This window comes from Engystomops pustulosus, chromosome 10 (assembly GCF_040894005.1).
Source record: "Engystomops pustulosus chromosome 10, aEngPut4.maternal, whole genome shotgun sequence".
In the NCBI taxonomy this organism is placed as follows: domain Eukaryota; kingdom Metazoa; phylum Chordata; class Amphibia; order Anura; family Leptodactylidae; genus Engystomops; species Engystomops pustulosus.
The window spans coordinates 92,646,887-92,658,663 of NC_092420.1; the positions used below are offsets into that span (position 1 = coordinate 92,646,887).

General features: G+C 50.0%; 1 protein-coding gene across 1 annotated transcript; it reads right to left on the reverse strand.

Moving 5' to 3' along the window:
* Positions 1-4,477: 4,477 nt before the first annotated feature.
* On the reverse strand, positions 4,478-9,567 carry CDC20 (cell division cycle 20). Its single transcript, XM_072127545.1, has 11 exons — positions 9,428-9,567; positions 7,964-8,182; positions 7,160-7,305; positions 6,983-7,079; positions 6,775-6,903; positions 6,267-6,463; positions 6,094-6,188; positions 5,748-5,979; positions 5,194-5,319; positions 5,001-5,118; positions 4,478-4,927 (listed from the first exon to the last, which is right to left on the reverse strand). The coding sequence occupies exons 2-11, from the start codon at positions 8,169-8,171 to the stop codon at positions 4,752-4,754; spliced, it is 1,524 nt and encodes a 507-aa protein (XP_071983646.1). The 5' UTR covers positions 8,172-8,182; positions 9,428-9,567; the 3' UTR covers positions 4,478-4,751.
* Positions 9,568-11,777: the final 2,210 nt, after the last annotated feature.

Below are 11,777 nucleotides of genomic sequence, written 5' to 3' on the forward strand. Positions count from 1 at the left end.
GTGCATCTCTGGGGTATAATACAGGATGTAACTCAGGATCAGTACAGGATAAGTAATGTCATGTATGTACACAGTGACTGCACCAGCAGCAGAATAGTGAGTGCAGCTCTGGGTTATAATACAGGATGTAACTTGGGATCAGTACAGGATAAGTAATGTCATGTATGTACACAGTACTGCACCAGCAGCAGAATAGTGAGTGCAGCTCTGGAGTATAATACAGGATGTAACTCAGGATCAGTACAGGATAAGTAATGTCATGTATGTACACAGTGACTGCACCAGCAGCAGAATAGTGAGTGCAGCTCTGGGGTACAATACAGGATGTAACTCAGGATCAGTACAGGATAAGTAATGTCATGTATGTACACAGTGACTGCACCAGCAGCAGAATAGTGAGTGCAGCTCTGGATGTACATACACATGTGTACATTAGGATTCACAATCTGAAATCTATGCTTCAATTATAATCGGTGCCGATTATCTGGAATTAATGATGGAGATGTTGGAGTTGGATAAGTGTTGCGATTTATTTTTTGGCCTTGTCCGTGAAATGAAGTAATTTCTATGCCAAATGACTCTTATAGCAGAATAGTGAGTCCTCATGCAGTGACCAAATAAAAGATGAAGATGACTCATAGCGGTAATTGGAGGGATTCCCCCGCCTCTCCTGGGACAGGAAACAACTTGGAATCTTTGGGTCCCTCCTCCTCCTTGTTCCTCTGTCTTTTCCGAGGAGTTTAGATGCTGGAACTTTAGTTAACAAATATGCAGAATAACATGACTCACTAGCAATATTAAGGGTGGGAAAACTCTGGGCTGGTCCGGAGGGCATGGAAATTCCAATCACCGGTGAGTGTAATCTTCATTTTTTCCTAACACCTCCACCGCGGCGCTGGACAGGAGACATAACATGGAAGTTCTATCTAGGACCGGAAAACTGCCCAGAGAACTTTCCTCCCGAAAGAGAGATCGGAACAAGAACTAATATCCAATTTAAAATGACTGAAAAATGGATAATAACTCGTATATATTATAGCGCACACAGATCGCGCAGCGCTGCACAGAGTTTGCCATATCAGGGTTTCCTCCACGCGGCCGCCTTGCAGATCCGGTCTCTCTCCCTAGAAGTGGAGGCTGCTCTTACTGAATGAGGTCTCAGGTTTTTCGGTTCAGATAATCCCTGGAGCTGGTGGCAGCTTTAACTGCTGCAGCTCCTTTATTTATCCTTTAAAATTGTATGAGTACAAACGCACATTGTAATGAATGGGTAAAAAGGACCCGAGGCTGTAATGGCGACCGATCATGGCCCCACCTCCCCCGATGACATCACAGGGAGCGATGGTCTTCACCAAGATGGCGGCAGCTTTGCCGGGGGCGATGGACGGGATAACATCCGCGATCGGCCCAAGCAATATGCAGAAAAGACTTACCGGCCAGGGCCGTAACTTGAGGGGGTGCAGGGGTTGTGATCGCACCTGGGCCCAAGAGGTTTAGGGGACCCTTATGGTGTCACTTTCCCATATGAGAAGACTATTACTATATACCATACATTATAGTCGGGGGTCCGGCACAGACTTTGCACTGGGGCCCATCAGCTTCTAGTTACGCCACTGTTACCGGCTATTACGGCTTGCGTCGTTAAGGGGGTAAGACACATGGCAAAGAGTCATGCGAGCCGCAGTCATGACGTCTCGGTCAATTAACATTCAATTCAAGGGACAGAGGACACCAATCACTGTACCTTTTCTATTAATAGGACAGGAAAATCACTGGGGGGGCAGTTGGTCTACGGAGAAGGCGCTAATTACATTATCTTATAAGTTGACTTACTTCCCCTCGGCACATAACATAAGATGGGACCTTTTAGCTCATAATTTATTACAAGGACTAAGAAAAGGTCTGTCGTCCAAGATGTGAAGGTGAGGCGGTTTGCAAGAAAAAGCTTGGACCTATTCTTCTAGCCGAGGTGACGGCCAACAAAAACGCAGTTTAAGGGAAAGGCATCTCGAAGGGATTTCTTGTACGGGTTCAGATCCCAAGGTGGAAGACTGGAGCGGACAAAGGGATGTATTCTCTCAGAAGCTTTCAGAAACCTCTGAACTCAGCAGTTCTCCACGAGTCTTGATTCACCAGCCAACCTAAAGAGGAGAAGGTTTTTAGGGTGAAGTCCAGATTTTGGAGTAGGATCGATGGGGCCTGTGTTACCAGTAGGAAATCGTCTAAATAAGAGATACTTTGTATCAAGTGCAGAAAAGCTGATCCTTCCGCCATCACCTTGGAGTTGCTGATAGGCCAAAAGGAAGTACCCAAAACCGAAAGTGCTGTACTATCCCCTTCTATGCGTCATTTCTGAGAACTCTCTTGGATTGGAATATGATAATACACATCTCGCAGATCCACCGGCGCCAGCAGACAAATAGTTGACTTTATTGTTTCCATTTTAAATCTTTCTTATTGGTTCAACTGATTCAAATTGATTATAGACCTGAAGGTCCCATTAGTTTTTTTCCTCAGGAAAATTGAAGAGTAATATCCCAGTCTTTTCCTGTTCTTGGGGAACCCTGGATAACACTTTCTCGCTCAACAGTGATGAGACTTCCTTTACTAGGGATTGATCTTCATCCGGAAGCAGTTGTACCAAGGACAATCTGTCTGGAGGGGTCAGAGCTGAAGATTCCAAGCAGTAACCCTGCCTGATGAGATCCAGGATCCAAGGAGGTGAAAAGCTTCACCAGTCTGCCCCCCACTGGATGACAGGCGTCATTGTGGATTTTGCTTGCTGGTGGATGGTTTATTGAAGAAGATATTCCTGTTTCTGTATGTCCGGTGTCTCAAGTAAGTGTCTTTTTTGCTGGTATCAGTTTGAATCTTCCTCTGGTTATAGAATTTCTGTTCTTGAGGAAAAATCCTCTTTTCTGAAGCCTTTTCTAGGATATTGTCCAAACTTGACCCGAATAGACAATCACCTTTGGTCTTCCGCCCAGTTTATTTTTAGAGCCGGTGTCCCCCGACCATGTCCTCATCTTGTCGAGATAGCATAGACAACTTTATAAGGTCGGCTGAAGCATCCGCCACATAGTTAGCTGCTTTCTTATAATAATGGTAGAGATGCAATCACATCTTCTCTTGGTGGTTCTGATGAGACTCGTTCCCCTAACTGGTCCAGCCACGTAGACATTGATCTCACGGTACAGGTTGCCGCTATACTAGGTCTGAGCATAGCCGTGATCTTTTTACCTATGATTCTGCCTAGTTATCCATAGGATCTTTAGGAGCCCGGCCTCTGGGAATGGGAGAAACACTTTCTTTTGGTATTTTTTTGAAGAGAATGGGAATTTGTGTTTTTAGCTTTCTGTAACTGAATCTTTTCCATTCTTTACAAACTCTTCCTTGTATATTCATGTGGATTGAGAACACCTTGGATTTTTTCCCCCCCTAAGCCTTGAAACATGCGGTTCTGTATAAAGAACGGTTCCACCAGATTCATAGTGCTCCTCACCACCCCAAGTATTTCTTCTGGATCTTCCATAGGACATAACGGTCGCCCCGCCATCGCCCTCATCTAAGGGAATAGGATCCAGCGTCATGAGGGTGTCCTCCAGTAAGGCTGCGATACGTCTGGGAGATTCTTTCAGTTTCCTCACAACAAATTTTGGAGATTCTTCCGCTGTCACATTTGGAGCACCTTGTAGGAGGGAGATTTCTTCTAAATTCCACATTTCTTGGGAGTTAACGAAACAGTCTCAAAAAATAAAAAAGTTAAGGACATATTTACCTTTCTTTTTGCACCATCCCTTTGAGGAGGCTCCAGAAATCTGTATGTGTCACCTAGTACAGACATTCTGCCTGGAAGTCACGAAATTAGACAACCACATTACCTTGAACGCTTCCTAATTCCCGGACAGCGAGTGACTTCACAGGTCCTCAGCTTCCAGTCTGATGCGATCCATTGTGAAACAGACAGCTGCCCCGGGACATAAGCACCTGAGATGCTGAGCCAAGGATATCTTCTGCAGGGAGGGATTGTTCTATACCTTCCTGATCTGTCAGCGTAATGGCCACAACCTGTGTCCACCTGCTCTGCACTCCTTAGAGGGCTACAGCCTGATTTATTAGGTCCCGATTCATTAGGCAGGTGTCATTCCTTATTGAAATGAAGACCTGTCTAAAACAGTAAGAGGCCTATTACTGGAGCAGTACAAGGCTTGTTACCAAGGGCTTGGATTAGCAACTCCACATCCCTGCTACACCCCCCATGTAATACAGTGCCCACCCAAACACCTCCCATGTGACACCGCACCCTCACCAATACCTCCCATGTGACACAGCAGACCCAATGAGCAGCCACAGCATCACTTGTCACAGCTTTATTACACTGAATACATACACATAGAGGGGGCCCTGCACACAGGACTGTGTCAGGTATAAGACCCCCAGTGTGGGGGAAGAGGTGAGGACAGTGAAATGCTACAGCTCACAGTGATAAGAACAACTCATTTATTTCCGGTCTGACATCACACATGATGATTACAGTCATTTATCACATTCTGTACATAAAACCAGTTTACTAACAGGACAAGGCACAGTGGTATAAATAGTCCCATCAGTACAGCACCCCCTCACGACATTACAGACAACATCCCATAAAAAAACCCTAAAAATGCATTTACAAGTCATAAGTACAAAATACAATTTTTTATTCTAAGATACAAATGTACACAAAGGGTTAAAACCGGCACGGTGGGAGGTCAGCGGATGCTTTGGTGGATGATGCTCTTGCTGCTCCGCGCCTTCTCCTTTTCCTTCTTGGTGACTGGATCCACCTCAAAGCAATTCCAGAGTCTCAGGGTCTCGTCTGCTGCAGCAGAGGCCACGGTGCTGCCATCCGGGCTCATGGCCAGGCTGAGGACCCGGGCGCTGTGCCCTGCAGGGGGAAATGAAAACGCATGAATGGTGCTCTGGGATAGGTACGGGCACATCTCATACTCATCACTTACCTTTCAGCTCCGCTACCCGGGACATGGTTGGGTACTTCCAGATCACCAGCTGGTTCTGTGCAAAACCGTGGCCAGAGATTAACTCCTTGTAGTTTGTGGACCAGAGGATGGAGCAGACCTGGAGGAGGCAGAGCTATTAGTATAGCAGATTGCACAGCGCTACATGGTGGAGCATCCCAAGACTCACACTTACCTGCGAGTGCGTGTCCACAGCGTTCAGGCAGCTGCCGGAGCACACGTTCCAGATTCTGATGTGTCTGTCACTTGTTCCACCACCAGTTGCAAGGACATTAGACTGCCAGGGGCACCAGGACACGGCCTACGGAGGGACAGCAGTCAGTCTACACTTACAATAATTTCCATTATGTGCAAACCGTCAGTAAGCTGGGCAGACATTACTATGCCATATAGGGCTCACATTTGCAATTAAGAAATGGCAGTCTTATAATCCAACAAAGTAAAAAAAAAAAAAAAAAAAAAAGTCCAGAGAAAAGGTGGGGTCTATACAACATTTGAGTAAAGGCTGCGTCTGCATGGAGCAGATCTTTGACCGCCAGGAACTTTTTAATAGGCACCAGAATTCAATTATATTTTAATGTCCAAATATGAGCTTAATCTGATAGCAATTAGTCTTTATATTACGGGTCAGAGAGTGAAGCTTTGTCATAAAAAGGGCAGTTTTATAAAAACAATCCTAACACAGACAGTTTCCCAGTCACACTGCAGACTACAGTACATTTTCCTCACCTTGATGGCTCCCTGGTGGTGTGTGAAGGTCTGCACAGGTGTGAACTCCCCGGAGTCTCCTTGGACACTGGGCCAGATATTTACCAGATTATCATTACCCCCACTGGCTAGATGGCGGCCATCAGGGGACCACTTCAAGCCGCAGACCTCTTGTGTGTGACCTGCAAGAGTGGCGACATGATGCTGAGCAACTCTGACATCGTGGTGGTGGATGTGTCCTGTCCGGGAGCCACTGAAACAGTCAATAAGGAGGAAGTGTTAGAGAACGAGGACATTGCTGTTGTGCAACACCTACTGTGCACCCCATGAGAACAGGGAGGACTGTACAAGAACCGACTACACTCACCTGGACAGGATGTGGTTGTTCCAGCTGAGGGCGCCGACGCGGGACGAGTGACTGACCATGTTCCGTAAACGCTTCTGCTGCTGAACGTCCCAAAGCTGGAGGAGAAGAGGAAGCCATTAGACATTCAGGGCCAGAACCATGTAACCCAAGGTAAGAGTCATCCCCAGACTCACCTGTACTTCAGCATTGCTGGTCCCCACTGCCAGGTAATTCCCTTCCTTGATCCAGGAGACAGATGAGATGTATTCCTCAGAGTTCTCCATCTGTAGCAGTAGGACAATGTCTCCGCTCAGGTAATTCCAGAGGTAAACAGTCTCGCTCAGTGCCACGGCCAGAAGATTCTGGGAACTCCAGTCTATTAGGTTCAGGTCTGGGAGGAGACGAGGGGGTTATCCAGGATTAGTAACTACATTACCCCAAGACGTTTTGGCGCTTAGTCCTAGACACATACAAACCAGTGACGCAAGATAAGCAGCCATATCACCCCCCACCCAATACTCCAACACCAGAAGCTTTACTCCCAATGTCCTGGAAGGGTTATCACATTCATGGTCATGCGATTGAATGAACAAGATGCCAACAGAACCTACTGGAGAGTAGTTCAAGTTCTGGAGCTGCAGAGGCTCCGTTTATTTGAGAGAAATCCCTTTAATGTCACATGACTGCAGGTCCAGAACTTACAGTAATCATTCCTGATCTCAGGGGCATCGAGGACTCTGTCAGGAACGGACGGGATGTATCTGCTGGGCTTCTTGCTGGATCCAGGAGTCGTCTTTTGACTGTACAGAACCTTTAGATTGTTCTGATAACCTGGAGGGGAGACAGCGAGGGATGAGAAAAGTCCAAGTCAAGAGCAGAAGCGTCACCCTACAGCGAGATCTCAACCAACCTTCAGGGGCATTCAGAGACTTCCCACCAAGCCGCAAGATTTTGGCTTCTTCCATATCAAATCCATTGAGGTTGACAGCCCAGGCCTTCTGCTGCTCCTGCAAGAGAAACAGACAAGTCAGGTCATGGGCACCCGGCACCCCATGACATCAGACATGATTAGTAGATAGGCAATCACCTTTTTTGTGGGAGATTGGTCCTCAGGCTCATTCTCCTTACTGAGCAGGAAGCTGGCCACATCCATCTGCATGGCACTGCGGTTGGGAATGAAGCGATCCCCTCCGGCCCGGGACGGCGTTCCCTGCAGCTTACCCTGCGACTTGCCTGGAGAAGATGTATATACATTACACATGCAGGTAGAGAAGTCGCCTCCACTCATTGCAGATTTCTGCCAGAATGCCGGAGGGGAGACACTAAGGCACCACTGGTTCGTGTAGCTAGCAGGAGAGCTTGGAGCCTGCAGAAGTCTCATCCTTTAGGAGTAGTGAGGGGCTCCATGTACCCCATTCTGGACCAGTGTCAGACTCCTGAGCAGCCCTTTAGTTCTGCAAGCCCCAATATCTGAGCTACAGTAACATGCCCGCTGAACATTAGGGCAGCAGTTCCTTCATGTAATGATGCCATATCTGAAAATGGCCAATAACAGGATGACCCAGTATCCTGCCTAGGGCACAGGCTCACTGCTGTCTATTGCACTTCTGGCCTATATATCACAGCCGTGTTCAACCCATGAAAGCGGACTGTGCCCTCCAGACCATGGACTGATGCAGGGGGGTCCTGCACCATGGTGGACTAACTGAAGGAGTGCTGCCTCCATGTGGGACAGTGGTGACCTGCTGTAGCGATTCATGCATGTCACTTGGAAGCTACGAGTCCAAGCATCTAAGCTGACATCCAAGTAGGACGCCGCACCTGAGACCTGGGGCACCCCAGCATCTACCAGGCCGCAGCCTTAGTATACCATACAGAGTGGACACTGCACCTGGAGTCCTGGACGGAGTCTTGCTGGAGCTGTGGGATCGGTTTGCTGCCTTCATGGGCGTCAGGACGCTGGAGTTCACCGATGTGTTAGCGGACGAGCAGGAGCCCTCCTTGGCTTTGCGCTGCCACCTCGCCATTGGGGCGTTAACGATGGGCGCATCCAGCTTCAGGATGCTGTTCAGGTCATTCTCAAACACAAACTGCGCCATGATCCTCCAATCTGCAGAGACAAGGAATGGTATAGGGAAAATTCATGGGAGATCACTAATTTTAAAAGTTGATGTTTAGAAGGGAGACCATTGGGAGGCGGGTACTGGAGCAGTTAAAAGGGGAGCATAGACCCCCCCCCCTAATTAACAGGAGGGCAGAAGATACTGGAGCAGGTATAGGGGGAGCACAGAGCACAGGCCGTGGACCCCTAATACACAGGAGGGAGGCAGATGCTGGAGCAGGTACGGGAGGGCACAGGCCATGGACCCCTAATACACAGATACTGTAGCAGGTATAGGGGGAAGCACAGACCATGGACCCCTAATACACAGATATTGGAGCAGGTAGGGGGGGGGGGCACGTAGCATGTTCCAGGGACCCCAATACACAGGAGGGAGGGGGATACTGGGGCAATTACATGGAAAGCACAGACTGGGGACACCCCATACACAGAAGGCAGGCAGATGGGGGGAGCACTGGCCATGCATCCCCAATACACAGTAGGGTAGCAGATACTGGGGAGCACAGGCCAGGACCCCCCAATACACAGGAGGGCAGTACTGGAAAAGATGGGGGGGGGGGGGGCACATCCTGGGGACCCCCTAACATACAGGAGGGAGATACCAGAACAGGTCGGGGAGCACAGGCCATGGACCCCCCCAATACACAGGAGGGAGAGGGATACTGGGGGAGCACAGGCCAGGGGAGACCCCCCTCCCCAATACACAGGGGGATACTGGGGCAGATGGAGGAGCACAGGCCATAGACCCCCCCTCCCCAATACACAGGAGGGACGGGGAGATACTGGGGGAGCACAGGCCAGGGGAGACCCCGCTCCCCAATACACAGGGGGATACTGGGGCAGATGGAGGAGCACAGGCCATAGACCCCCCCTCCCCAATACACAGGAGGGAGGGCGATACTGGGGGAGCACAGGCCAGGGGAGACCCCCCTCCCCAATACACAGGAGGGACGGGGATACAGGGGGAGAACAGGCCAGGGGAGACCCCGCTCCCCAATACACAGGAGGAAGGGGGGATACTGGGGGAGCACAGGCCAGGGGAGACCCCGCTCCCCAATACACAGGGGGATACTGGGGGAGAACAGGCCAGGGACCCCCAATACAAATCAGGGGATGAGGGAGACCCCAGGACAGATCTTGTAGCACCCAGCAGTGAGGAGACATAAGGTCTGTACACACGCGGCTCCTGATAGGCGGCAGCTATACGGAGGAGCCCGCACACCCGCCACTCACCTGTCACTACACGGGGAGAAGCCAGTAACGGTCACACTCCGGACGCTGTTTCTTTTAAACCCCCAGCGCCGCGCCTTCTGATTGGACGTCTAGGCCGTAGCGTCTCCATAACGACGGCTAGACAACGTCCAGGAAGTACCAGAATCTGCGCTCTGATTGGCCGAGACGATCCCATTACTAGGCGGGGATTCGTTCGAAGTAACCAGCAGCCGCTCTGGCCGATGCGACGTCACCGGAAGTCACCGCGCCGCCATTTTTTGTTGAGGACAAAAGGTGCTGGAGTCCATCTTTGTTGAGGGCGCGAGCTTGCCCTCAGGAGGCGGAGGCGGCTTCTTAGCTCCCAGTGACTTTGTGGTACATGTGTAGAGATCAGTTCACCACACAGGAAGCTTCTAGAAGTGTGTAAAGTCTGAAATTACCGGAAGGTATGTTTAGGGTTCCTGGTCACCCTTCACACCTGAGGTAAAGTGACTATTTGCGGCGTGATGATGTCGAAAGCTGACAAGTGATGTCATACACTGAAACCCCGCCCACTATCAACAAACATGGCGGCCCTTTCCCCTCAGGGTGTGTGTGACTGACAATGTGGAGGGACAGTCTCATAGAAGAGTTTGCACACTTTTTGCACCCCCCATGTGGACCTCCACCTTGGGGTCACCATCTTCTCCAAATTAACCATATTAAAGGACATCTACATCCAGATTTAGGGGGGGGGGTTAGACTGTCACCACAGCAACGCTCGTTACCCGAGACCGAATAAAGTACTTTATAAAAAATATGCAAATGAGCTGAATTCACACGTTCCGCTAGCGCACAGGGGGCGGGGCTCGATCGTGTAATCAATCGCATGCGTTTCCCTGGAAATGTATGTGCGTTCGGGCCGAGGACCGCCCCCTTTGCGCTAGCGTCGGGTTATGAACAGACGCCTAGTAGAACGTGTGACCGCAGCCTAAATCCGGTGGTAAATGAAAGATGATTTCAATGGGAGACGACTTACCTGCCCTATTCCGCCCCGGCCATAATATGTGGCAGTTCCTCTGAATATCTGACGCACATTTTGGCGCTGAGCCAGTGCCGGGGGCAGGCTTCTACGGGATATTTGCTGTGTCAATCCTTTAGCGGTGGATTATGTATGGTCGCCACCCCTATATTAGAGATACACAGGGGACCTCATACTGGAAGGGTTAAAAATTTTGTGGGAGCTAAACCCCCTCTTTGTCTCCCGTAAGGGTGGTGTCACACGTGGCGTTTTGAATCTGTTTTGGCCCGTTTTAAGCATGCGTTTGTAGTCAGTTAAACGCATGCGGTTATAATCGTTTTTGTCCGTTTTTCCCAATTATCTTAATTAAGCCATTAATCCGCGAGATCGTGTGCCCGATATCCTGCATGTGTCGCTTCCCCGCTCAGGTCCCCGGAGTTCACCTTCTTCCTGGTGCATGTAAGTGCATTGTCCGTGTATAATGCGCTGTGCGGGGAGTCACTGAGATCCTGTGCCCGATATCCTGCATGTGTCGCTTCCCCGCTCAGGTCCCCGGAGTACTCCTTCTTCTTCCTGGTGCATGTAAGTGCATTGTCCGTGTATAATGCGCTGTGCGGGGAGTCACTAAGATCCTGCCCCCGATATCCTGCATGTGTCGCTTCCCCGCTCAGGTCCCTGGAGTTCACCTTCTTCTTCCCGGTGCATGTAAGTGCATTGTCCGTGTATAATGCGCTGTGCGGGGAGTCACTGAGATCCTGTGCCCGATATCCTGCATGTGTCGCTTCCCCGCTCAGGTCCCCGGAGTTCACCTTCTTCTTCCTTGAGCATGCAAGTGCATTGTCCATGTATAATGCGCTGTGCGGGGAGTCACTAAGATCCTGCACCCGATATCCTGCATGTGCCGCTTCCCCGCTCAGGTCCCCGGAGTTCACCTTCTTCTTCCTGGTGCATGTAAGTGCATTGTCCGTGTATAATGCGCTGTGCAGGGAGTCACTAAGATCGTGCGCCCGATATCCTGCATGTGTCGCTTCCCCGCTCAGGTCCCAGGAGTTCACCTTCTTCTTCCTGGTGCATGTAAGTGCATTGTCCGTGTATAATGTGCTGTGCGGGGAGTCACTAAGATCGTGCGCCCGATATCCTGCATGTGTCGCTTCCCCGCTCAGGTCCCAGGAGTTCACCTTCTTCTTCCTGGTGCATGTAAGTGCATTGTCCGTGTATAATGTGCTGTGAGGGGAGTCACTAAGATCGTGCGCCCGATATCCTGCATGTGTCGCTTCCCCGCTCAGGTCCCCGGAGTTCACCTTCTTCTTCCTGGTGCATGTAAGTGCATTGTCCGTGTATAATGTGCTGTGCGGGGAGTCACTAAGATCC

Coding starts and splice junctions, on each gene's coding strand:
- CDC20 (XM_072127545.1), bottom strand. CDS start 8,171: ATGGCGCAGTTTGTGTTTGAGAATGACCTGAACAGCATCCTGAAGCTG. Junction 6,189..6,266: donor CCAGCAATGCTGAAGTACAG/GTGAGTCTGGGG, acceptor CTTCTCCTCCAG/CTTTGGGACGTTCAGCAGCA. Junction 5,119..5,193: donor CTGTGGACACGCACTCGCAG/GTAAGTGTGAGT, acceptor TGCCTCCTCCAG/GTCTGCTCCATCCTCTGGTC.